Below are 27,393 nucleotides of genomic sequence, written 5' to 3' on the forward strand. Positions count from 1 at the left end.
ATTATAATGCAGATATGTTGACTCAAATTGGCTGGAATGTCTTAAAACATTAACGCAGCTGATATTCATAGTTAAACTTACTGCTTGCCCACCTACCTGAATCAGTTTTATTATAATGTCTTATTTGGGCATTTTTAATATCTAGTCTATAACATAGAAAGTTGATAACTTGGAATATGTATTAGACTCTTTATTTGTGTAGATTTTTACATTAATGCTTTATAGTAAAAGCCTAAAATATATTCCACATTTGCAACGTAATTCTGTGGAAAGTGTTCTGGTTATGAGTAATTAGGACCTAATTGTGATGTCATGTTTCCTATATGTGTAGAATATGTATAACTATATTGGTAAAGGGAAAGATTTAATTTAAAGCACGTAATTATTGCATGAGTTACAAGAACTTCGTCTGTTTTTCAGGAATAAGCGATGGCCCATCTGTTAGCACTTTAACAAATGGCTTCGACACACCAGAAGAAAGATATCAGAAGCTGAAAAAGGTCAGTTTGAAGACATTCTTGGCTTTGTAAATCAGCATGGACTTGCTTTCGAGTCCCTGACAGTGAAGCACATGGCTACGACGTGCATCATAGTCTCTGTATATTATTGGGGTGTGTGTGTGTGTGTATGAATGAATGCATGAAAACAGCTTATCAATACATTTAGACTCTATGCTATTTCCCATTTTGTCTTTCAGCACTCAATGGACTTTTTACTCTTTCAATTTGGCTTATGCACTTTTAACTATGATAACACAGATGGAAAGTAGGTGTTTTTTTTGTTTGTTTTGTTTTTGCCTTCCTCCCCCTTCTCTGTAGCCTTCGCTTGTCAAAATGTACCCTCATAATTGTGTGTTTTGTTTTTTTTATCTTGCAGATATTTGATAAAATCCTTTAATTTTTATATCTTTCCGAAGCCATTTAACAGAAATTCTCCAGATAAGAAGTTTGTTTGTCAGGTACTTTTTTTATTTAGATTTTTTTTATTAAGATTCGAAGCAGCTGCTGTGTTTAAAAATTGAACTATAGGTATTACCACTCATGATCGCAGTGACTAATGTCTCATCAGTGCGTTCGGTTGATTTTGTTTTTATTATGCAAGAGAAATAAACTGTTGTGTGATGCCATTTTTTTATTTATTCTTCCAGAGCTCAAGTATAGACTTTTTGGCTAACCAGGGTTTTGATTTTAATAAAGTTTTTCGTAATGGTAAGTCGCCAGTCGGATGCTTGAATGGATCAGATGCGTTTTCTGCGGATACTAAGGGGTTTTATTTAGTCGTATGCCGTGTATTTCCCAGGAATTCCGTATTTGAATCAAGAGGAGGAACGACGGTTGCGAGATCAGTATGAAGACAAGCGCTCTCAATCCAACGGTTCAAGCGCAACATCGTATATATCTCCGAATGCTCCAAAGACTCCTGTAAACATACCTGATGAGCAGAAGGGTTTTATTGAAAAAATTGTGTACGTTCTAGAACTGAATAATTCTCATTTTGTGATGAGTAAAGTTTTTGGTTTGGCCTTAGCTTAGTGCTACATCTGCATGTATAGGGGGGGGGGGATTTTTTGAATATTACGTCATATGCTTGTAACGAAGATTCTGGAATGTAATGATGGAACTTTATTGGGTATTCATTTAAAATAACTCCATTTGGTAGTTCTGCTGAACTTTGGGTTCAATAGGAGGACCAGCCGCCAGTTACACGCATGCTATCTGAACTACGATGATTTGCTAGCTTACATGTGATTAGCGGCTGAGTTGGTGGCTTACATGGCACGTGTGTACGTATTAATGCTTCCTAGTTTAAGTAAAGGCTGCCCGGGAAGGATCTAAATCAATTGGAAGTATTTCCCCTCGTAAGTAAAGATGTTCCAGTTGCCCTATGGTATTGGAGTTGTTGCCAAACATTTTGGGGACTGTTTCTTTTTGAAATATGGGGCCCACTAATCTTAACTGATTTTCTTTCCAGTGAACGTGTGGAAGACTTTTTAAAAGACGAAAAGAGGAAAAGCTTGGATTTGGAGCCTTGTACTGGGTCAGTGTTTTATGGCCAAAAACAAATATATGCAATTTTCCTAGTGGCTTACTTTTAATATGCCATAAGTAGATGCTGTTAGGTTTATATCATCTGTAAAGCTTTCAAAATGTATATTTATATTCTTTGTTGGCTTTAAGGTATAGCATTGCACATAAACTCCCATTGGGTAATCCTGTTTTTAGTAAGGTAAACACTTGGTGATATAGTTCTTGGCAAAGGGCTCCTGTTGCTGCACTTGCTGTTCGTGTAAGAAAATAATCTTTAATTCTCTGTTTTAGGTACCAGCGGAAGCTTATATACCAGACGCTGAACTGGAAGTAAGTGGGTCTTTTTTCTTTGCTCTTTTTTTTTTTTTTTATTATTTTTTTTCTTCTTCTTCTTCTTCTTCTCCATTGGTCATGTGTGGAAGAGGCAGAGCAAAGTCACACATTAAAGATTTGAACACTAACATGATAGAGTAGCAATACTTTTTCCTTCTCTGTTTATATTAGTAGCATTTGGGGGTTGTAATTATTATTTACACAGTTATTGCTTACTGACACCGGCCTTTCATTTATGGCAGTGTATGCCTGGCTGTTGGCAATTGCTTGCAGCGGACTAGAACTGAAATGATGCTGTACAATCAATCAGTATTAAGCAATAGTAATAAGATCTTCTTCGTATTCTGGGGTGACACCAGCGCTATGAGCAGGGATACCCCTTGGATTATATGCTTAACAAAAGTTGTCTTTCTGCTGTTAACCCTTTGTTCATTTCAGATGATGGATCGATGGTGTTCAGCAATATTCTGTGGCAATCTCATGTGAAATTCTAATATATTTTTTTTTTTCTCTTGAAAGGTATCCAAGAGGTACTCATGTTGAGACTCTGGAGTCAGAAAAGGTAAGTTTGTTTATCTGTAAATTACTTTTTAAAACCAAGCAACATAATAGTTACTAGAAAGTTATGTGAAGCTTGGGTGCCTGCTTTATAATAGTTTTCTCAGCCGAATCATTAAAGTGTATTGAACAATTCATTATGTAGATGGTGTTAAAGTATGTGTCCTGATACTACTATCCTCCGTCACTTTGTATTACTATTTTTATGCTGTTGCATTCAATTTTGAATTGCAAACGTTAATTAGTATAACTTTTTACATATACACTATTAATACCGCTTGCACACTTTTGTGGAAGGACGTGTAGTGCGTGGTTTAAGATGTCTGGGCAGGTAGTATTGCAACAGCTTTTGGGGCCTCTGGGTTTCATTTTTGGAAATTAAGTGCAGAATCCTGTTCTAGGTTTTTAAGCCTTAAAGTACAATTACAATAAGATGCAAGAAGAGATCCTGCTTTTCAACCCTTAATTTTTTTATTAAAAATAAATTTTGGGTTCTTGTTGAATTTTTATTTATTTCTCTTTTTTCCTTCTGTGAGCACTTTATCTGCATCAATAGAGGCGTTATCATCACGTCTTTATCGGCCTTCTTCCTAACGCTGCTCACTTGTTATACATAAACAGCAAAATCTCAGATCCTACTCTTTACATTGTTACGGCTTATACATCATACGATTTCCAAGGTTTCTGTGTTTACCACGACTTACTAATGTCCAATTTTTCATCCTCGGGATGATGTACTCTGTAACATTTTAACGAATGTCTTGGAGTCTGTACCGATGGTTCTTGCTGTATTTGCCCTGTTCACTCGGATCTGAATAAAAATTTTATTCACAAAAAAAATAAATTTTGGTTTATATGCATTGGATCAGCGCAGCTGAAAGGTGCTTGTGTATCTTTACATTCATGAGGAATGCATTTAAAAAAAAAAATTAAAAAAATCAAATATATTTAAGAACTGCTTTTGGAACAAAAATTCTGCGGCCAGGATATTGTATCAATGAAAACGTTACTGAGTATTAGACCCAGAATCATTGCTAGACAAGACATAGATGTGGTCCATAAAATGGTTCAGTTTTGCTTCATCCCATGGTGACCGTCGCATTGATGCAGAGGTTTCTAAGACTAGCTAAAGTGGCATTTTTCCTGAAATATGTATAAAACCTCTGGTGTATTCTGCTTTTAAATTTCAGAAGGAGAGATATATAGTCATCAATAAAGTTGATGAAGAGGAGCGTAAGAAAATCGAACAGGACAAGCAAGCAAAGGAGCAGGTATTGGAACTTGCAATTACAACCAAATTAAGTGCTGAAAATAGATATCGGTCTTGAACTGATGTGGAATCAAATATATAAAGAAACACTAATATAGAAGCTAAATCGCTAAATATATGTAATGACTACACATCATACTATAAAGAATAAAATACAATATAGAACTAGAAAATAAGAACAGATGCATGATCAATACATATGTTCTGTTCCCATAATTCATTTATCGCTCAAAATAAATCTGAACTCATGTGGAATCACTAAATTTTAAATGGACTGTGCAAAAGTTGCTCACTTCTTCTTTTACATTTTTTTCTGCTGTTTTTGTTTTTTCTGTGTCTGTTAAATGTTTGCCGTTGCAGGAAGAACTAAATGATGCAGTGGGATTTTCTCGGATCATCCATGCAATCTCAACATCGGTTAGTCTGGTGCTTAAATGTGCTTTTCCTCCGCTTCCAAATGTATTGCTTTTACAGCACTCCTAGTACTAATATTACACGTGCAAACCCTTCCCAAAAATAATTCATCGTTTAAACTTTGGCACACTTAATTGTCATGCATTACAGGAACAGCCACTGATAGGTAGTTGCTATAGTCGGCTAAAAAGGATGTCAAACGGCTTTGAGATAAAGTAAATATAATGCACTCATTCAAAACTCAAAATTATTGGCAGTCCTATATGTCATACCTTTTTTTTTTTTTTTTTTTTATCATCTTTGAGCAGGGTAAACTTGTGGTTGGACACAACATGCTATTGGATGTTATGCACACTATTCACCAGTTCTTCTGCCAGCTGCCCGATGTAAGTATTTGCTAAATGTCTTGTGTTCTAATAACGTTCATGTTAGCATTTTTGTGAATTTGATCCAAAGTTTTGTTAATGTTTTACATAACTTACTGCAGTGTTAAATAAATAAATAAAGAAATAATTAAAAAAAAAATTACAAAGGGAATACTAGTAGGGCACCATAAGTCTAATACTATTTTGACACTTCTGAGGGATGCTGCAGCCATTAAAACTAAGGCTTGGCTAGATGGCTGCATGGGTCCTATTTTGCATGTAGAACGCGTCAGTCTGCAGGTTTAGTAATTGGTTAATTTGGTTCGAGTAAGCCTGCTAACAAACTCTCCTGTACACCTTATAGACTACATACTGAAAGGTAAAAAAGATTTTTTTTTTTTATATAAAAAAAACAAAAAAAAATAAAAAAAGAAATTGTACTATATTGTTTCAGTGGATAAAAAATTCCTGAGGTTTTTTCTAAATTATATATTGCCTCAATTCCTTGGGTTTGTTCACAAACCAGTATGTACATGGTTGGGTATTTTTTCTATAAATCCAAATTATTTTTCTTTGTCTCCATGTAGGATTTAAATGAATTTAAGGAAGTAACAACTTGTGTCTTTCCAAGGTACGTGTGTTTTGTTTTGTTTTGGGGTTTTTTTTGTCATTTTTAAAGTGTTTAAACATGAGAAAATGAATCCTGTTATGGCATGCAGTTACATTTTCATTGACCTTTTTAACTTCTTTTCTTTCAGAGTGTTGGACACAAAGCTTATGGCCAGTACGAATCCATTTAAGGTAGAGTACAGTAATGTAGGAAGTAGCTTATCTTAAAGGTGTAAGTGACCTATTAGAAATACATGTCCTGTAGTGGGGTACCCGTTTGTGGCTCGAGTCTCGATGTAGAACATATGCAAGCAACGCCACTTAACTTTTCATGGTGTTGAATCTATTGGTGCTATCGGAAGTACATCTATAATTCAGGTATACCGGTCAAATTGTATATAATTTATTGAAATACACTATGCAGTGACAATGTCTTTTAGAAACTTTGGCCATTTGCCCTGATGCAGAAGCAAAGACTTGCACATTAGTCGGTTCTTCCTCTCATCTTAGATTCAGGATAGCCGTATGTCTATCCCATGCGTGTTCACGTTTTATTGATTATATTCATGTTTTCTAAATGAAAATAAAAAAAATATGAATAAAAGTGGGACACGGTTTCCGAGGCACGTGTCTGTTAGACTTATGCATGTTAGTTGAGTGGCTGTCGCATGGTGCCCCCTATATAGTGCGAAGTTCTGTAACTTGTCTTTCCTGAGAACTATTTCTATCGCCAGGGAATGTTTTATTAACACATTGTTAGTGATGTCTGTGTTCTGGTTCCTCTAACCTATATGTTCTCCTACCACATGAGGGCAATAGAGCAGTCTTCCCCGCTATGCTGTAATGGCGAGCAATATACATCTGGCATTAATTGTTTTGCCTCTTTTTATGTGTTCTTAGGAAATTATTTATAACACATCCCTTGCTGAACTGGAAAAGAGATTGAAAGAGCCTCCTTTCAAACCCACGAAAGTTGGTAAGGCTTCTGTTGGCAATCGAGATGGTTAATTGGCTTGTTCTGTAACTTTCATAAACCATGTTCAGTGTTGGGCGTTGGGTTTGTTTTTATTTTTTTGTACAGGTATAACACAGGGTGTAGTGGCTTTTTTTTTGTAGAACCTATGTAAAAGAACCTTTTTTTCATTACAAAGAAGCTGGTTTCAGAGGCATTATCTCATGTAGGAGCATTCTTACTGCCCGACCGCTATGTGAACCGAGAGTGCTGCCTATGTGTAGACGTTTGATGGGGTGTAATTGGGGTGTTGAGAGGCCTGTGCCTACATTGGGATTCTAAATACATAACGGACAACATGCATGTGTGGGGCAATAATGCACCTTCCTGCTATAAGCACATAAATTGATTAGTTTTAGCAGAAAATCCAATTGAATGTGTGCTAAAACTGGCTGCTCATATCAGTGAAAGTGTTTGGAGTCGACGGTGGCCCAAAGAGCAATATATGCAGTGTTCCGATTCCACTGATTTCTGAAGGTTTTTTTTTTTTTTTTTCTTCTTCTATTTAGACAGTGCTGATGGATTTCCAAGCTACAACACTGCCTCAGAACAGCTACATGAAGCTGGCTATGATGCCTACATCACCGGACTGTGTTTTATCTCCATGGCCAACTATCTAGGTGATTGTTTTACAAACGTCTCAACGTTCTTCCATGCCATGCTTCTACTCCCATGATGCGACATCTCTCCTCTTCCAACTGTATGGCTAAGCTCCTGAATAATTTTCTGGCCTGCTGCTATAACCGTATAATCTATTTAACCGTATAATCTATTGGGTGGCTGGCTATTTTAATTGTTTTAGTGCCCTTTTTGTTCTAAATGTATTTTAGGTAACTTAGACACATTTCAGCTCTCATTGAGTGCTGTTGATAGGAGTTCAGAATGCAACAAGATTCAGAAGTGTTGACTGGTTTTGTAATCTAGCACATTTCTCCTCTCTCCATTACTAGGATCGTTTCTAAGTCCCCCTAAAGGCTTTGTATCGGCTCGTTCAAAGATCATCCGGCCATTTTTTAACAAGTAAGTAACGGAACTGCTTGTGGTGTGCTCCAAGCAAGGCGCGTGCCTGGTTTGGAAGCAGTTTGTGTCTCATTAAACTAAACAAAAATTGAAGCCTCTCCTTCATTTGGGTGTTGGGTGAGCGATGTAAATCTGAGTGACTGCCCCTTTAATATCTATTCATTATTCATACTGTCTGTGCAACAGAAGTCTGCATGGCTTATAGCGTTGCCCTTGACTATTTTTAGTTAGAAAATAGGTAACTTGTGTCTGCAACTCAGCATGGCCTTCAGGCAGAAGACCTAAACAGAATCTGGCCATGCGTTTTTCACTGAACAGCCACGCTAACATTAAGCCTGGAAAGCATGGAGTGACAGTAAATATCTCCTCTGGTACTTTACTAAAACAAAATATTATTATAATAGTGAAATGCAGAATACTTGATTTGATTCTTTCTTGAAGTATATAATTAAGATTTCAACAGGTGGGTTTTAATTCAAGGGAATATTTGACATTTGAAATCCTATATTACTGTGAAGCATTACTGCCCATCCAAGACAGTGGGTTAGGAATGACTCGGTCCACAAACTAAAACCGGTAGACCATCAGACTAAATAAAGTATTGTCTGGCTTTATAACATACTCTCCCGTTCTGACAATAAGGATCTTCTGTCGTGAATTAGCTAGGATTAAGGGTGATTTAGCGGAGAGCTCCTCTTCCTACCTGCTAAGGCTGTAGAATCGACATCTAAACTGCTCTGGAGGGTTGACAGATGAGAGCTGTTGTGTTAATTTATGCTCTTGATTCTTTTAGCGCTGAAACATCTATGGAACCTGGTGTTTGAGTTATGAATCAAAGAAATATTTAGCTGATTGCAGGATATCTTGGCTGAGGGAAGACGTTTTAACCGCTTCCTTGTTAATTTAGTACAGCCATCCCGAGAGCTAGCACTGCAGCTTATGGCTTAGCAACGTACAAAGGGTTAGTGTGAGGCGTGTTGGTTTTGGACCTGGCTGCTGTTTATTAGATAGCCTTCTCTACCCACCCCGTAAAGACAGCATGTTTCTTTGATTCGACACACTTGCAATAACAGGGTACTAGAAGCGATAACAAACTTACACGGTCATAAAGATTTCGGTAAATACCAGGATATTGATTTATTTTACATAGGAAACTGTGCAAATGTTGTAATATAAAGACATCCTATTTTGCTTAGAAACCGCACTATACATGGACTCCGGTATTATAAAGGCACAGTTCACGCGCTCCGTAGTTTGCCGGATTTAACTCGCATCTGTTTCAAGAAGGCTTCCTATCCATGAGCGTTGGGAATAACAAGTGCAAAGTGTAGACTTTGGAAGAATTTAGCTTTTTATTTTTTTTCTTCTTAATGTCTGCCCTGACTAAGATGTGCCATATTAGTTTACCAAATTAAAAACTTGGTAGGGAAATCTTAGGCACTAATGTAGACCTGTCACCACAAGTCAGCGTTGGCTTTTACCCAAGAACTGTGAAAGTTGGCCAACTGGACATGGTTTTCATGGTTTTTTTCCCCTCTATGTTGACTTTATCCAGCTTTCTACCATGAGATATGGCCATGTAAAGTGTGCTTCCCATATCCATATTGAAGATCCTTCAATATGGATATCTCATGTCCTTCTTTTTAAAGGCCTCACATTGTCAGATTTTGCAAGCTCTTAACAGTGCGAGCAGCCCAGACAGCAAAGCAAATGGATAAGCGCAATAAATCTCGAGGCAGCTCTTGATCTAACAGTATATCCGTTTTTTGTTGGCGTTTAGTCATGTGTTTATCAATGACTGTGGAATGGATTTACAATTTGTACTTAAGATTTCAAGCCGGGCTTTGGTTTAGTCTGCGTTCACATATCCAGGTGGGTTCCCAGTGAGATCATCCTGCAAAGGCCAGCTATGAATCTGCCACTTTCTGTAAACGTTACCATCGCTCTTTAATTCTACAGAGGAACTTGAAGGTCTTGGTCAGTCCATATGAAAAACTATACTAAAAATGTCAGTTCATGTCATGTGAGCTCATCCCATTTTGTTTTAAGACACACGGTTGCAATTTTTTTTCATCTTTATGGAGTAACTGGGGGCAGATTTTTCTCCTCCGGTAGAGTTAACCTCGCAAAAGATTATTAATGAACTAAAAAAAGATGCCCTTCCAAGGGAAAGTGTCAATATCTGGTTAGTTATTCTTTCCTGGCTTCTGTGGGTGCAGACAAGCATTGTTTTTGTACTTGGACTTTAAGCAATTCCCTTGAACTCCTTCTGGGTTAATCAAAATATTTTATCGTGGAAATTTGGTTTATTATGAAAAAAATCGTATGTGGACAATTTGTAGCAACTGGAGATGCTTACGAACAAAGTGATTATCTTAATGCATTATAAATAGGTTATTGCTTTATACCATATATTGCTACTGTTATACTAATACAAAAAAATGTATAAACTTTTTTGTGTATTTAAAAAAAAAAAAGAAAAAAAAAAGGAATGCCTATAGTATGATGCTTGGAGGCCGCAATGTAGACAAAACAAACTATTTCGCCCAACGGAGATGTATTTGGTCAAATGTATCTCCAGACGTCAGATATACTTGTCACCAGTCAGCTCCAGTAGAGTGCTTTCCTGCCACGGATCGGAGATGCAGAAGGCGTAAATTTTATTAAGGAAAAATTGGATGCATTCTTTGTTCAGTGAGCTCCCAGACAATTGAGTGTCATAGCTATTTTTATTGTGGTCCATTTTATAGAGGCATAATTATAGACCGAACTTGGCCATGAGAATTGCTTTTTGTGTAACGGCACAATTTGCTATATACTTTTATGCCTATGTCAATTGAAGCTGCTTTACATCTTTACGTTGTCATTTTTCTCTGCTATTAATTATATATATTTTGTTTACTATTTAGGCTGTTTTTGATGAGAATTATGGACATTCCTTATCTCAATTTAGAAGGCCCGGACTGTAAGTAATACCGTTCTTGTTCGTTAAGTTGTAGAAAACTGTCTATTGTGAGAACATAAATGTTGATGTGCTGCAGAGCACACACACACACACACACACACACACTACTTTGTTCGTCTATCTGGCGTTGCGCTGCACGACTATACGCACTGCGCTGCTAGTACCCAACATGGCAGAAGCAGGTAGGCTTTGATTCATCTTCAAAAAACAAAATACTGTCTGCGCTTCTCACCCTAATAAAGTTGGCAACAAATATATAAACATAATATAAATGAGAGGTTTTGGTTATATGAATTGGCCAAAGCATAATTAAGCTCAACCGCCACGTCAAGGCACACTCTCAATAGGGTGAGATCCTACTCTCACCTCCTACATAGTGGGCACACAAAGCAGTTTATACTGCTACCAAAACCTTATAAATGTGTTGGGGGAGGTGCAATTAAACCTCCTCCCATTTAACCCCTGGACAGCAAGCTGCAACCAGACTGATGAGGAGCCAACAACCTCAAATATGTGCAGTCTGGTTGCAGCTTGGTTTCCAGGGGTTAAATGGGAGGAGGTTTAATTGCACCTCCCCCAACACATTAATAAGGTTTCGGTAGCAGTATAAACTGCTTTGTGTGCCCACTATGTAGGAGGTGAGAGTAGGATCTCACCCTATTGAGAGTGTGCCTTGACGTGGCGGGTGAGCTTAATTATGCTTTGGCCAATTCATATAACCAAAACCTCTCATTTATATTATGTTTATATATTTGTTGCCAACGTTATTAGGGTGAGAAGCGCAGACAGTATTTTGTTTTTTGTATACATTGTACAGCCAACACACTGTATTTGCAGCATGCTCACACTGTTTGGTAGGCCTTATAGTATACATTTGTATTATTTGAGCCTGAGACTAGCTTAGCGCACCGACATTTTTTCTTTTCTTTGATTCATCTTCATTTACTTGACATTGGGTTTCGGTTGAGTTTGTTCGGTGAGAAGTTTATTCTTAAAACACAAACGATGGTATTCTCCTACCATAAAAGGGCCATCGTTAATGTGATGCGTTGACTTTAGCCCTTTCTCGCCTCGACATACTGTGTACTAAATGAACCCACAAACTTAAGATGTGTTTTTATACCTCAAGCTAATGCTCACAGGTTTTGTGAATAAACGCATAAGGTTTAAGGCTGCATTTGCTGTGCCTTCTGCGTGTCAGGGCTTTGGTACAGTGAGGCTGCCATATTTATGTGCAAAGCGGTACAAGTATATGGCGCTGCGTTATTTCCGCCTACCTGCTGCATCCCTCTTGGGTTGTGGCACCGGAAGAGTGATAGGTTTTTTTTTATTTTATTATTTTTAAGAGACTCCTAAAATATGCAGATTCTTGGCTAATTTATGCACGCTGTCTGGGCATTTTTGTGCTTTTGCTGCCCATGGGAGATGGCGGTGGATAGTTGCAGTTTTGCGTTCTTAAAATATTATTTGATTACATTTGGCGAAGCAGGATAATGCGTTGGTAATAAGTCTCTTCATGAAGGTTTTATGTCCCTGATTTTGTAAAGAAATACTTGCAATAAATTATCTTGTAGTTGCATATGAAGTCTACCAGGGATTCTTTTTTCTTTTTCCCCCATTTAAGAATATCTCATTCAGTTAAACATCAATTGCCTTTATAATAAACTTCACAAAAAACGACTGCCTTTGCACAAGGTCAAAAGTTCCTAAACACTCCATATGCTTTGGACTGATATAAACAAGTTCCTTTTGTGTTTTGCCATCACCCCAACATATCATAAATTCCGTATTATCTTCCTTCATCATGCACAATTACTATGGTTATAAACTTTTATGTTTAATACTTTTCCGGACAGAAATGAAACCTCAGTTGCTATCTAACAATAATTATGTTTTTGAACCTTTGTATTGGACGTGTTGTGTCATTTTTATTTTTTTTAATTTTTCTGTTCTCTTTTACCGTCCAAGAAATCGCTCTCCATCGGAAGTGACTGTTTCCGGACAAGTACCTGGCTAGAATTTGACAGTCTTCTATTTTTAAAACCTAGTAGAACTTTCAGAACAAAAATACTAAATGTGGCCTTTAATTTTGGCTCCTTAGTTGCCTGATAATGGCCTAGTATTTACGGTGTGCGTTAGAGGACTGCGTTGGGAGGCAGGTCCCGCGGGACCCGCCAAAAAACTTGCGGGCGGTCTTGCTGGTGCTGCTGGCGGGAGCAGGCGGTCAGGCACTGTATCTGAGGGTCCCGGTAATCCCGCGCAGTCCCGCAAAGCTGCCTTCTCGCTGCTCCCTTACAGTCTCCTCTCTTGCTCTGCCCAGGAACAGTGATGTGATGTCACTTCCCGTGACTCCGCCCTTGTTCCTGGGCAGAGCAAGAGAAGAGACACTGAGGGAGCAGCGAGAAGGCAGCCTTGTGGGACTGCGCGGGAACTCTGCAGTTCAGGTAAGGAGGTGGGCGTGATTGGCCACAAATGTGGCGGGAGCGGCCGGGATTGGCCACAAATGTGGCGGGAGTGGAACACCCACATCGCTGGAGCGGGATTAAAAATCCGTCCTGCGCAGGGCTCTAGTGTGCATCTCTAAAATATATCTACACACAGTTCTAATGTAACTATTTATCGGCACTGTGCTATAAGGGCAGCTCTGCAAACCCAACCAGTCACCTTGGTTTGTTTCATTCCACGGTGCGCTTTTACATGAGTGGCATGTAAGTGTTTTTTTTGTTTTTTTTTAAACAAATTATGGATGCATGGGGAAATCTGACTAACATGAACCTTTTTATGCTGACAATATCTTGGATGAAGATTTCCACGTCGTCATGCCAGAGTGCGATGCCAAGTTGTCTGTTGTAAGCTGACATTTCTTTAAGGAATCTGTAAACTTCAAAATCGTTCTATCCCAAATGTGAGAATGGAGCCTTCAGCTGATACCTTGATGTTACCACAGCCGCCTTGCGTTTTTGGCCGCAGCATCAAGTCATTATGTATAGATTTAGGGAGTAGATTACAAGTGGACACTCTGCCTGTGTTACAAAACTGCACCACTCATAAACGCAAGTTTTGTTTATCGCGGGCTGATGTACGCGTCTCTCGAGACGGTTTAAAATAAATTGAAATGCAGATAACGTATGGTTATTGCCAAGCTGCAGGCATGACTTGTGTGCTTTCTCTCCAGTTTGTATTCTAGCTTTTAATGTGTGTTGTTTTGTTTTGTTTAGTGAATCCAAAACGAGACAATGTTCTTCATGTTGCTTTTCCAAAAGAGTGGAAGACAAGCGACCTTTACCAGCTGTTCAGTGCCTTTGGTAAGACATTGAAATATTTAAATAGTGTGGTATGAATCAGATTTGATTTTTTTTTTTTTTTCTTTTTTTTTGGGGAATTTGTAATGGACAATTGCTGATCCGGTAATGGTGTCCTATGGGGTTATTTTCTGTAACATTATAAATAGCTCCTGGTTATCAACTGATCGATCATTTTACAGGCCTGTGTGTCCTCCATGTTTTTTTTGTTAAAACCACCTAGTACTCCCCGAACACCTAGTAAAAATAACGTTCCTTGGATATGTCTACCACTTAGAGAATTGTTAGATGTGCGATCTACATAGAACGTAGTTGTGAACGAAAACGTCTGAGGTTTAATATCTCTGCAGAGTATTTCTCGTAAAAAAATAAAATAAAATAAAAAATAAAAAAAAAACAACTCTGGAAAGAATGAGATGCTGAGAAGAAGCCTTACAGGTTAATTTAAAAATAACTGTCCCTTTAATTCCAGCCCCTTGTTTCTTACTTATATTGTTTTACTTGAACCAAATTATGTGGATTAGTGAAACCTTAACAAATATTCCCACATGTGGAATTATACAGCCTACGCTAGAGGGTTTCAAATTGTTTTCCATGTGTTTTTTTTTTTTATTATTATTAAAGTGACCTCATCGTCCTTATTGGCCTGTGCTATAGTGTTTAAGATAGAGACTGGAGAATACTGCCTAACTCAAAGATAAAATGTATTTTGAAGCATTTTTTATAAGGTGGATATAAACCAGTTGTTAATTTTAAACCTTGTTTTATGACATTGATACAGGTATCCTTTGAAAATCAAATGTTTAGGGCATATTGCATCAAATTGTGATGTATTCAGATTTGACCATTTTTTTTATTATTTTAAAAACTTCATGGCGTGTATGTTTTATAAATGGGCAGATTGCATTGCACCTGTTTCCAGAAAAAAAAAAAAAAAGGAAAGCATTCACAACTGGAGGTCAGAAAATGTGTTAAGGCGGACACAGAAATTGAAGAATAAACTAAAAAGTTGTTTTGAGGCCGAGTTCTAGAGATATCATAAGGCATGTCTAAAGCTGTAAGATTATAAGGGCTAGACTCTGAAAGATTCTCCCGGGAGGAAGGCGGTTTGCACTGCTTAAGCCACACGTAAATCCGTGATTTTCCTTAAGTGTCTTAATATTGAACTAGGCATTTATATACAGTGCTATATAAAATTTACAATTAAAATCACCCGATGATATAATCTGAGTTTACCTCTTAGTATTTGATCTGCTTTATTCACTGGAATATAGAATATGGTCGTCTTGTCTCCGTACTGAGTTACTCGGCAGCCCTGTTTTACAGGTTTAGTTGTCACAGTATTATAGTTGCACACAAGTTGTTGGACTGTACTGAACATCTTACAAACTGAAAACAAACCTGCATTGTCTCTGAAATGCGAAGAAAGTAGGCATTGATCACCAATGAACACATCTTCCTAAAGTGCACAGATAAGCGTTACACGTTTGCTGCGCCAATAGCGGGATTATTACTCAATCAGCGCATATGTAACTATGTAATATATTTGAAATCCGGGCAAAGCTCACCGGCTGCGTTTTCTTTGGTAAACCCTACTGCTTGTTTGAGGATTATGAAGGAAAAAGTTCCTAACTTTTTTTTTTTTTTTTTTTTTTTTTTTTTTTTAAACCAAATCACCTAAACTATTACATTGATTTTGATTAAAAGCACAGGTTATCGGTAGTAACCGGAAGTCAACGTGATTCTTGTAACATCTTTGGAAGAGCTAGAATTAAGGAGATGTTCTTCCCACTTTAGCTCATATCTCCTAGCGCTGTCCACTTACTGGGACGAACGCTTCTTCCTACCAGATGTCCTGTCCATGCCACCCCCCCAACACCAGTTGTAGTTAACTAAAATGGCTTTAAAAAAAAATTCCCATAAATCACTGGAGTTAAGAACTTTATCTGAGGATGTTTGGGATTAGAAAGGGGTTAGCTGACCATGGATTTATCAGTATGTTTCGGCTACGCAAGGATGCTGCTGGCTGAATAACTGCTTCTTTTTATACTTCTCTGGATAAAATGGTGTGCCGTGCCGGATAGGCTGCAATAACGTTTCTGGTATAATTGTAAACCGTTGCTACGCCTCACCTAATTGGACCATTCCCATGGTTGCCATATCAGCCATAATTTTTTTTTCCTTCTGCAGACGGTTTCCTTTGCTACGTGTAAGAGAAGCAGATATATCTACTTAGCTGCTAGGAAGTAATAGAAATAATTCTACCACTAAAAAAATGTGAAATGCATTCCCCCTGCTTAAGATGTGTGTGTATAAGTATGTTTAGAGTACTGTAGCTCTCTATAGCCGGTTTACTCCTTGTATTCTTTTTCAGGTAATATTCAAGTATCTTGGATTGATGATACATCAGCATTTGTATCTCTAAGCCAGTCAGAACAGGTTCAAATAGGTAAGGCGTATTCCTCAAGTCACCAATGTTAATGTAAGAATTTTTTTATTTTTTTTTCTGTTCTTTTGCGTTTTAAAATTTTTATTTAGTAATATGTACATGTTTGTCAGTAGTAAAAATTTAATCCATATCAAGTTAAGCATTTTTAAAATGATGATTTAAATGGTTACAACCATTTTGTTTAAAATAACTGTTTAAACAAATCTGCTGTGATGATACCATGTGACTTTGTGGTTGACATGTGATAGTCACAAACCTCTTTGTTTTTCCGTGTATTCCGTTCTTATGACTGTTAAGAGTAAAATCCACAAGCACTTGTTGATAAATTGATGTGTTTAACTTGTGCTTCCAAAAACACTTTCTTGTGACTGTTTCGCCTTCTTCCCTGTGCGCCTTGATGATCCAACCCTTGGTAGCTCCTGCGGCAGGAAGATCTTGTCTGGCTCTGTGAGATTTGCATTATGCATTATACAGGGCCAGCTCAGCCGTTCTAGCTGGAGGAAAGTGCCTGTGTTGGCCTCTCATAATGAATAGTGAAATGAGAGTTTAAATCACAATGCACTCGATAAAAAACTATTTAGTAGTTTGCTTTACTTTATTTATTTTTTATTTATATATATACACCCTGGGTGTCACATTTCAGAATACTATAAAAATGTGTTTGTTTCTTTTCCCCCTCTCTAATGCTGTAAACATTCTCCTTTATCTACTTTCGTCTCCTTTACGTGTTTTGTAAATCTTTCATGTTCTTGTTTCCATGCTTTTAATAAAGTGCCCCCACCCAGATAACACGGCTAACATGAGTATACAATGTGACCTGCCTGTACATTTATGAATATGTCTCCGCACCCCATGGGAGCTGTACGAATGCCCTTACATTTGTTTTGTTCTTGATTCGTGTATTTTAGCTGCTTCACGGAAACATTTAGTTCTGCTCTAGAAATATCGATCGCTGCAGTTTGTTTTTTCCGCAAGGGGCATCTGCCAAATCGGCAAGTGGCCGATTGATCTGCGCATTTACCTCCAGCTCATGGCGGTGTACCAGTGGCTGCTGGCCTTAAAGTGTCAGGCCAGTGCTTATAGAATACATAAATTAACATACAGCCCTATTATAATGGCCGAGCTTGCAATTGATTTGGCTTCCAAAATTATCTTCCCTTTTGACGTGAATTTATTTGCACCACATAGATTTCACTTTTCATTAACCAGCGCTGAATGTGCCACTTTGCTGATTGTGGTGATCCTAATATCTGAAGTAACTGAGAATGTATCTAATTCCTAGGTTTTACTTTTTGGGGGTGAGGGGGGCTTGGGTTTATTTACCCCAAATAGTTTTGAGTGTTTCTATTTGCAATAAAGTAACTAGAAATACATTTGCATGGGAAGTCATGCTTCATGTTCAGGACACAAAATTGGTGTATGATTTATTGATCTTATGCACGCACTTTCTTGAATGTCATTATACACGCATTTATAGTCTGAGCATGGGAAGGAAGCCAAAAAAATATTAAGGAAAACATTTGGAGATCATTCAGGCTCTGTCTTTATGTCCATTTTGATGCTTCTTTACTTAATGCACTCTAGAGCAGGGCTTTCTCTATCTAATGTATTGGTTTCTTAGTCTGTCGTAGTTCTGTCCTTCCCCGTGTGTATATGTATACGTGTATAAGTGTGTGTGTGTGTGTGTGTGTGTGTGTGTGTGTGTGTATATATGTATTGTAGGAAGCGCTGCATGAACTGTTGGCACAATATAAATAAAGGATAATACATACATACCTTGGTTTACACAGACAGAGGTCCTCTTCTCATTCTCATTCCAAGTACAGCCCACCAGCTGCTGTTGGACCAAATAGAAATAAAGCCAATGTTTCCCATCTGCAGCGTGCCAGCTGTTGGAATAAGTGGCATGTTTATCAGACCACAACACCTACATCTGCAAGACTAACAGCTGGCGTGCTACTGCCGAATAGTCAGACTCTGGCCAGTGGCACAACTTAAAAGGGCTATGAAGAGTGTAGATGGGAAGAGAATTCTGTAAAAATAGAGCATTGATCCTACAAATATGTTCTCTCATACTATGCTACCGTGTGGGGTGGGGGAACCCTGGAAAAAAAAAGGTCCCCCTTGTGGCCATTGGCACTAGGGGATGCTTTGGGTGTCTTACGGCTCGATTTACTAAACTGGGGTCTTGCAGAGTCCAACTGACTATGCGGTTTGTGTGTGTGTGTGTGTGTGTGTGTCCGGAACTACTGTTCTGTAAGAATTGAGATGGTTGTAACTAGTTAACCTTCCCCATATCAATAAAGCGATGAGGTTTCTTTACTCATCTCACGGCATATGCATGGCAAGCCATTCTTCCAGGATAGACTTGCTGTGGGTTTCCGCCTTGTAATATTTGCATTAGATGTATTCAGTAAACCCTTAAACTATCAGATTTGCAGGCATTTCTGATATACTCTCCTCCTTATGTAGAAGCAGACACTGCCTTTATTACATTGCTTTACTGTCACTGTACACTAGTTCTTTGTATAAGTTGCACTAAATAAATGCAGTGTGTCGAGAGGCTTCTCGTGACATGCAGCATATGGCTGCGAATGGAATCCAGAGAAGCCTTTCCTTTTCATTGCAGGGCTTGTTTAAATTGTGCCGTGCCAACACATGGCAATTTACACCCCATACGCACAATAAGCCATTGCTCTAATCTCCTATACAGCACTGGGCTGCTTGGGCCCTCTATGGAAGGAACATGCTGGTTTAAACAAAAGCCGACTAACTTTCTTAAGGCTTTGAAGAAGTTGTTTTTGTTTAATTTTGTGGGATTTGTTAGTGTCCGACAAACAAGCCAGACCTACATCTCGTGTAAACGTTTCTCTTGATGGGAGTTTAACTTTGTCACAACTATAAACTACAATATCATCTGCGGCCAGAGCTTATATTGGCAGTAGAGGCAGGAACTTGCAGGAAAGGAGCAGAACTGAAATGACTTATGGTCTTTAGTTTATGTGGTTAATCTAGAAGTTTCCTTAAAGGGACAGTATGACTAAACCATCCCCAGACTGGTTAATTGTACATCTCTTGCTGCAGTGGACCTTCACTTTCTATTGCTTCCTGCACTCGGAGCCGGCCCTTACATGGGGCCCAGACGGCAGCTCTTCCTGAGGCTTCAGTGGTGATAGTGTAGTGACTGAGTCTCATTGTGTGTTTGTCTGTGTGATTTTTTTAGTTTGGGTGTAGGTCTTCATGTGTTAGTGTGTTTGGGGTATGTTAGTGTGGGTGTGTTTGGGCGGGTGTTATTGGAAGTGGGTCTTTTTGTCCATTGAAATTAGCGTGTGTGAATGAATGTCGCTGGTTGTGAATGTAGGTGTGTCTGTATGTTTGAGTGTCTGGCTGTTGGTGTCACATAATGGGGACGTGGCTTCAGGGGGCAGTACTTTATTTTTTGACACAGGCAGCACGGTGTCTTGCGCGCTGGCCCCAGTTTGGATGTCTTTGAAATGCTTAAATGCAAGCTCTTCAAATGAACATAATCATTTTGCCTTGGCATCTTAATAGATTGTAAGCTCACAAGACCAGGGTCTCCTCTGTCAGTATGCCAGTAAGCTTGGTAGTTTTTTTGTTTGTTTTTTTTAAACTTATATTACTCTTCATCTTCCCATAGTATAAGAACACTACAGAATCTACTTGACTATATGTAAAATGTACTAGGGAAATATGCTATTCATATTTAGCGGTGGTGGGGCAAATCTTGATTGCTAGTTGAGGGATGCACTGGGCCCATCGCGCAACTGAATTAGGTTGTCTCTGTTGCTTTGTGCGTTTCAGTAACGAGGAGTTGGAATGCTGGCGTTCTGCTTTAGAAATCAGATTTGTCAGCATGCCAAGGTAAACATTCAGTGATGATGTATGCACTTCACAGTAGAAACAGGCTTTTCTTTCAGTGTTAAAAGCACAGGAGTGCGATAGCAACTATGTAGAAAGAGCTCCTTCGTTACAATGACTAGAAAGCTGCTGTGACACCTTTTCCAAACTTATTTCCTTAACACTTTTTAACCATTACTGTTGGAACAATTCTGAAACCTAATGGCATATCTGGATTGAGAAGACCTGCAATTATTTCGATAAAAATAAGAACCTGTTTGTTCTTTAAGCTTTGGTGTTAAAATAAAGCTACTTTACACGAAGTAACTAGGATTCAGGAAATGCACAAAGGCCATCTAATCTACCAAGAACGTACTGGTGTTTATGGCTTCTAGCCATTGTTATGGTGGGGTTTTGCCAATTAAAACATTATAAGGTGCTTATGGAACGCTGTTGCTTACCCAAAGTGTAAAAACCCAATGGCTGCCTGGGACAATGTGCATAAATTGGAACTGTCCAAAAACAACCGAGACTGTTGGGATGTATGCATTGAGCTCCTAGGAAAGAGACATTTGTTTGCATTTCAGCCTTTCTGTAAAAAAAAAAATAAAAAAAAAAATTTATTTATATATATATATATATATATATATATATATATATATATATATATATATATATATATATATATATATATATATATATATATATATATATATATATATATATATATATATATACTCCTTGCTGAATTAACCAACTTAAAAGGATCCTGGACCTTCTCACATGAATGAGCTGAATATCGTGTCTGAGTCACTGCAAACATAGGAGCATAGAACGTGACTTACACTTAGTGCCGGATATTAAGGATCCAATAATGGGCCACAATAATGCAGAATAAGTGCACCCCTGGCCCGTTTTATTGTTTAGTGTTGGCATGCATAGTAGGAAAGCCTTGGCGTGTTGAACCGTTGCCAATGGCAATGTCTAAATCTGTAATATATCAGGATATCCCATGCATGTTTTAATTCCCTCACAGTATTAACCGGTTCCACTTATCTGTCACTTTATCTGTAAATTCACTTCCTATTTGGTGAGCCATGCCTGGCGTTTTCTTGATGGTGATAATTGCTTATTACAGTGTAACAGGGTGCTTGAATGGTTTAGCCTGGGGGGGGGCTAGACACAAGCTAGGTTATTCTTTATGGAGCCAGTTCACAGATACTCTTAATGCAGTGATTCTTTTCACAAGTGTAATTCAGTGATGGCTCCATCATATTTATCTTGGAAGGAAAGTTGAGTTTGCTGCCACTTGACTTCCTGCTATGCATTTGATTTAGATCCACCAGATGGAGAGCAACTGTCCTTTTTATTGGCAGTGAATATTGTTGAACTGTTCCATGTGTCAGCACCCGGATATATAAAACTGCAGAGGGTTTACCGTGCATCATATGCCTGCCTCAGGAACCTGAGCAGACCAGGCCACTTGTACCTAAATTGTTGTGAAGTTTGAGATTAGAGCAGCTGCAGAAGTGCTGGGTGTCTAAACTCCCATCAAATCCCGGGTCTAAAACAGTTTTACACCCAACTTTGTATGCCTATCATGCACCCATAGCTTCAAACTTCCCAGAATTACATTAAAAAAAATAAGCACTCTGATATGATGTGTGCGCACATTTCTAGCAATGAACAAATTGATATTGTCTAAGATTTTCCTATACGTCACTGCTATATTTTGGTGAAAGCATGTCATCTTAATAGTGCCTTTTTTTCATTGACTTTCAAGGAAAATACTTCTAACATTATCTGCTGAAGCACAAGATACCTCTTCAAGTGGTCTTTTTTTATATAATGCCAACAATGTGCAGTGTGTTAAAATACATACATTCAAAGGGTATGGCATTAACTGACAAACTAAGATAACCAATATGGCAAGTAAATGGTGCCCTGCTCACTATCTAGCCGTGCTCAGATTCAGCAGTATTTTTGTAATTGTCAATTTTAATGAAAAACCTTTAGATATTCTGTTTGCTTTTTTTTTTTTTTTACATTAAGACTGAGTACAGACTGCCTAATGAAAGGGTTACATACTAAGGGATTACTTGGTTTGCTCTGTAATACAACGCCAAGCAACGGTGAAGTTGGTTCGCGTGTTCTTGTTAAACTGGAATTGTAACTTAATGACTTAGATGCAAAGTCAAATACAGCAGAATCTTGTGATCAGTCAGTTCCTATCATGTTAGGAATAATCTAATATGGGGGAGCCCTTTTTATTAGTCGCTTTCCAGATTTCTAGTGGTAATGGGTACAAAGGCCACCTACAGATCATTGGTGCCATAGGGGCAACAAGGCAAATAAACTGTGTAATTTCACTTGTTAGCTTCTTGTCTTCAGCATTTTTCTTTTAGACTTTTTGTATATTTACCACCATGTTGTAGGCAGTAAAATAGGGAGCAAACTTTAATGGCCTTTTTAGATACTGATCTGGTTGCACAAATCCACTTGTTGAAGAAGATGGTGTCCATATAACATTTCATCATAAGAAATGTTCTGTTTTTACAAAGTTGTACAATAGGCTGATCTACCCTCTACCTTCCTGCAGGGGGAGCTTATCAGGGGCCAGTTTGTCCTGTTATTTAGCCTCAGCCACTGGCTCATTGCTTTTGAGTTGCTCTTAATGCGTTCTCGCATCATGTTCTAAATGAAGGGCCACGCCTCGGCTGCTGCAGACTGTCCTCCTCTGCAGAACGCTACTTTTTCTCTTTAATTTATGTGTTAAGCTGCCATGTCCCTACTGCCGTCGGACTTCTTGCTGGAGCCCTCATTCTCTCGCACTTTATAACTCTCGCAACTGCCTCCATTTTATAAGCTCAAGAACTTTACTCTTTCTCTCCCAACACACCAAAATTGTACAAAACAATTCAATAACAATATTATATATATATATATATATATATATATATCTCATTGAATTTTTTTTTGTCCAATTTTAATAAAAGTTGGTTAACACACCCAAATCGGACACAACAGTTCAATAACTAATATATATATATATATAATAAATTTTACAGCAATTACACTCCTATCATGCTGAAATCTGGCTAGCTGCCCCCTTGTGTATTGATGCTGCCAGCGGCATGGGGTCTGCACATCACTTAGAGCCTTATTCACACACACACACACGCTATCACAAGCACTTATTCATATACTCATTCATTCACAGAATCATTCCCACAATCGCGTATACTCGTTCATACACCCTCCCCCACCTCCCTGGGTGGTAGAAGAGAGCAAGCAACGCACAGGTAAGCAGGGCCCCTGCGGACTATTTTCCACCTAACTTTTTTTTATTAATTACGGCATGTTGCTGATATATCAGTGGCCGAAACATATCGGCCAAAAATTATTACATCCCTAGTCACCATTTCTCTCTAAACTGTCTAATCTGCCTCTCCTTTCTTCTGCTTTGTGCCTCTCACATTCTGATTAATCTTTCCTTCTGTCTGGTGCTCACCTTCTTTTGAATTTAAGAAAAAAAAATTAGAGCTTGGGTGTGAGACTCTTCTCTCCCCTGAGTTCAGGACAGGGAAACTATTTATCTGGATTTTTATAAATGGATATATCTCTAATTTGTGGGTTTTTTTGGGGGGGTGGGTTTGTTGGTCCTTTACTATAGTGCCTCACGACCAAATCTGTTACATGTTTTTCCAAAGAGGTCAGATTTGAGCGGGCAGACTTTACAACTTCTTTTTTAATGATGCATTGATTTGTAGAGCAGCTGATGTGATGTTTATTAAGCATTAAATCCTGAAATACCAAGTAAAGAACATCTTGCGTACTGGGCTTTCACCTGGTAATATGGAGAAATATAGTTTTATTGGCCCACGTGTAGATGCTTATCTGGGACCAACGTAGAAAAAAGGCACATACTGTAAACTTATGGGATCTCGGAGGTCTCTCCCTCAAATCTTCCTCTTATCTGCAACTAAAAAAATTATTTTTGAACTTTTTATAGGACGTAATAATGAAGCCACTAGGTGGAGTAAGGTAAGCTTCAGACTCATCACTGCCATAGCATCCCGAGAACTACTTATTATTCAGTGTTTAGATTGGAAACACAACAGCAATTTACTAACTAGAAAAACTGATCTATGCTACCATTTTTGTTTTGGTAGTTTTTTGGTTTTTTTGGGGGGGGGTATCCCTGTACTATAGGAGCAACAACCTGCCTGTATCTTATTCTACAAATGGGAGTGTATGAAGGTTTCAACTTCTGGATATTACAAAGCTTTATGAAGGATGATCAGATTTGTTAAACATCTTTTTTTATGCAAAGTAAATCGATAGAAATTTTAAATTCACCTTATTGATTGAACCATGCATTAAGCAACGCCAGTTCAGTGCCGTTTTGTAGGAAAATCCTGTCCAGCTTAATAATGGACAGCAGAGACTGCAACCATCCTAATGAACTTCCTCTTTGCTGATAAACACACAAAGTAGTTTATTCACTATACTTTCTTCTGGTCTTCACTGATATCAAACTCGTAGCTCTGCAACTTCTGGTAAGAAGCATTCGTGAAGGTGCGCGGTGTAGCCAACAACTTATCTGACTTTTTCACCCATGCTTGTGTTTATTTTGCATGGATGCTAATGCATTTTTTATTTGAGTTAAACAATGAGACATCTGTCACCTTTTTCCTCTGTAGAAAGTACACTTTCTACATGTGCTGCACTCCCATTGAAAGTAAGGGGATTAGCATTTCGCTGGCATGCTTGAGTTTGTCGCGGCTACTCACAATGAAATCAACAGAAGATCTACAGAGCTTGTGCAGGAAGTGTACCCAAGTACACTTCCTGTTTCTAGTAGGGGCCTCCGGCGGTAGATGGAGAAGTCTGAAGAATGCCTGCGCTGGTTTGCGTGGAGTACGTGCCAAATGGCCTGCTCCTTTAAATGGCAGAGTGACTCTAAAGTGTACTTTTCCTAACTAGCTGTGTGGCGTAATGGGCGTATTGACCAGTCTGCCCGGACAATCGGCAGCCTGTTGAAACATGCTCTTGTTGTTGACTCTTGAATTTTTTTATTTTTTTTTTCTCCTCATTGTTTCCATCATAAATATTTCACTCATACCACGATGTCAGAGGTCTCATTGCAGGCATTCCCAAACGTCGGTTGCATTTTCTTGCCTGTTACAAATACGGGCCTGCTTTATACTTTTTGTTTTTCTTGATAGTTGGGTGGACTGTAGAGTAATATCATCACTGAAACATTTCGCAAGGCTGTCATGCTTTGTTTATGAAAATATTTTATATTACCTAGCAAATAGGTATAAATCATTCTGCTGCGTTTGTTCAGTCTTCTAAACATGTCTTTATCCCACAGCGAAGTTTGTCTTTTGGTTCAATAATCAAATAATAAATACGCTTGTGGCAACAGCAGAGTCCCCCTGAGAGAGCAGTAAAGTCATTAAGTGCAACTTAAGCTTGTTGACCTTTTATTGCAGTATGAAGTTTGATGCCTAGGAAAGAAATATGTTCCACCCTTTCCTGGTAAGGCTCTGAATTAAAGTTACGGTGGGTTATTTGCTTACAATGTCGGTCTCTCGTTTGGCTTTTGGGATCCTGGTTATTTCTACACCTTCATTTTTCCTTGTGTATATGTGTGTGTATGTATGTGTGTGTGTATGTGTGTATGTATATATATATATATATATATGTGTATGTATATATATATATATGTATATGTGTATATATATATATATACCGTATTTGCTCGATTATAAGACAACCCTGATTATAAGACGACCCCCCAAAATCTGAATATTAACTTAGGAAAAAAGAAAAAGCCTGAATATAAGACGACCCTAAAGGAAAAAAGTTTTACCAGTAAATGTTAATTCATGTAAACTATTTTTTTTAATAAAAGCTATGATTGAGAAAAATATTTTTATTGTTTTTATTTCTTGTATTTTCCAGCCTGTCCCCCAGTTACGCACATCTGCCCCCAGGCTTGCCACACCAATATGGCACTGTGGCCCATGATATGCCTTTTAACCCTATATATGCCACTGTGCCCCATGGTATGCCTTTTGACCCCCTATATGCCACTCTGCCTCCAGAAATGCCTTATACCCCTATATCCCATTCTGGCATTTAGGGGGTTAAAATGCATATTATGGGGCAGAGTGGCATATAGGGAGGTATAAGGCATTTCAGGAGGCAGAGTGGCATTAAGGGAGTTAAAAGGCATTGTATAGAGCACTCTGCCTCCAGAAATGCCTTATACCCCTATATGCCACTCTGGCATTTAGGGGGTTAAAAGGCATATTATGGGGTAGAGTGGCATATAGGGAGGTATAAGGCATTTCAGGAGGCAGAGTGCTCTATTAAATGCCCCCTTAACGCCACTCCAGAAATGCCCTATGCCCCCATTTAACTAACACACACACACACTCTCTCCCCCCCTCCCCTACCCTCTCCTCTCTCCTCTCTCCCCTCTCTCCCCTCTCAGCCCTCTCTTACCGGTGCTTCCAGCCGGGGCAGCGGGTTGACGTCGCCTTCTGCTGCAGCCGGAAGGAGGTGGAGTTGGCAGCGGAGGTTTGTATGCGTCCGTCGCGTATACTTTCCCCGGCTGTCAGAGATCAGAGATCTCTGACAGTCTGGGAAGGTCTACGCGACGGACGCAGACAACCCCCGCTGCTAGCCACACCTCCTTCCGGCTGCAGCGGACGTTGTCTACGCGGATCGCGTAGACGTCAACCCGCTGCCCCGGAAATACAGCAGGAAGCACCGGTAAGTGTGTATGATGGGGGGGGGGGTGAGACAGGAGGATCCAGGTCCCCTGCAGCGGTGCGGGGGATCTGGATCTTAGTCTCCTAATCAGACTCTATTTGAGGTCTGATTAGAAGACGACCCCGATTAGAAGACGAGGGGTATTTTTCAGAGCATTTGCTCTGAAAAAAACCTCGTCTTATAATCGAGCAAATACGGTATAATATATGTGTATATAATTTTTTTTTTTAAATGAAGAATAACGCAGGGAAAGAGTGCAGGATAGCGACCTTACTAAAGTCAGCCAAGCAGGAATGTCAGCAGATGCCAGGCAGCAGTAACTCCACCAAGGCCTCCTCCACAAACCTGGCATTTAGTTTCCTTTCGTAAGGAAGGTTAATGCTTCAGGTATCAGATTGAGTTTTTGAGTAAACTTTTATCTAATT

The 27,393-nt window shown here is 38.7% G+C and overlaps 1 protein-coding gene across 1 annotated transcript in view; it reads left to right on the forward strand.

The window, feature by feature from the left end:
* Positions 1-27,393, forward strand: part of LOC149278293 (poly(A)-specific ribonuclease PARN-like) — a 42,134-nt gene that overhangs the window by 3,417 nt on the left and 11,324 nt on the right. Inside the window, exons 3-21 of the mRNA XM_089502123.1 lie at positions 421-500; positions 698-765; positions 877-958; positions 1,148-1,208; positions 1,300-1,465; positions 1,972-2,037; positions 2,319-2,357; positions 2,880-2,922; positions 4,109-4,189; positions 4,549-4,605; positions 4,911-4,988; positions 5,555-5,598; positions 5,726-5,768; positions 6,477-6,552; positions 7,098-7,208; positions 7,539-7,608; positions 10,518-10,573; positions 13,792-13,878; positions 16,250-16,324. Of these exons, the coding sequence (XP_089358249.1) occupies positions 421-500; positions 698-765; positions 877-958; positions 1,148-1,208; positions 1,300-1,465; positions 1,972-2,037; positions 2,319-2,357; positions 2,880-2,922; positions 4,109-4,189; positions 4,549-4,605; positions 4,911-4,988; positions 5,555-5,598; positions 5,726-5,768; positions 6,477-6,552; positions 7,098-7,208; positions 7,539-7,608; positions 10,518-10,573; positions 13,792-13,878; positions 16,250-16,324 (1,383 nt within the window). The remainder of the gene's footprint in view (positions 1-420; positions 501-697; positions 766-876; positions 959-1,147; positions 1,209-1,299; positions 1,466-1,971; positions 2,038-2,318; positions 2,358-2,879; positions 2,923-4,108; positions 4,190-4,548; positions 4,606-4,910; positions 4,989-5,554; positions 5,599-5,725; positions 5,769-6,476; positions 6,553-7,097; positions 7,209-7,538; positions 7,609-10,517; positions 10,574-13,791; positions 13,879-16,249; positions 16,325-27,393) is intronic.

The sequence above is a fragment of the Sceloporus occidentalis genome, unplaced genomic scaffold, assembly GCF_023333645.1.
Source record: "Sceloporus occidentalis isolate IW3139 unplaced genomic scaffold, rSceOcc1.0.p SCAF_195, whole genome shotgun sequence".
Classification (NCBI taxonomy): Eukaryota; Metazoa; Chordata; class Lepidosauria; order Squamata; family Phrynosomatidae; genus Sceloporus; species Sceloporus occidentalis.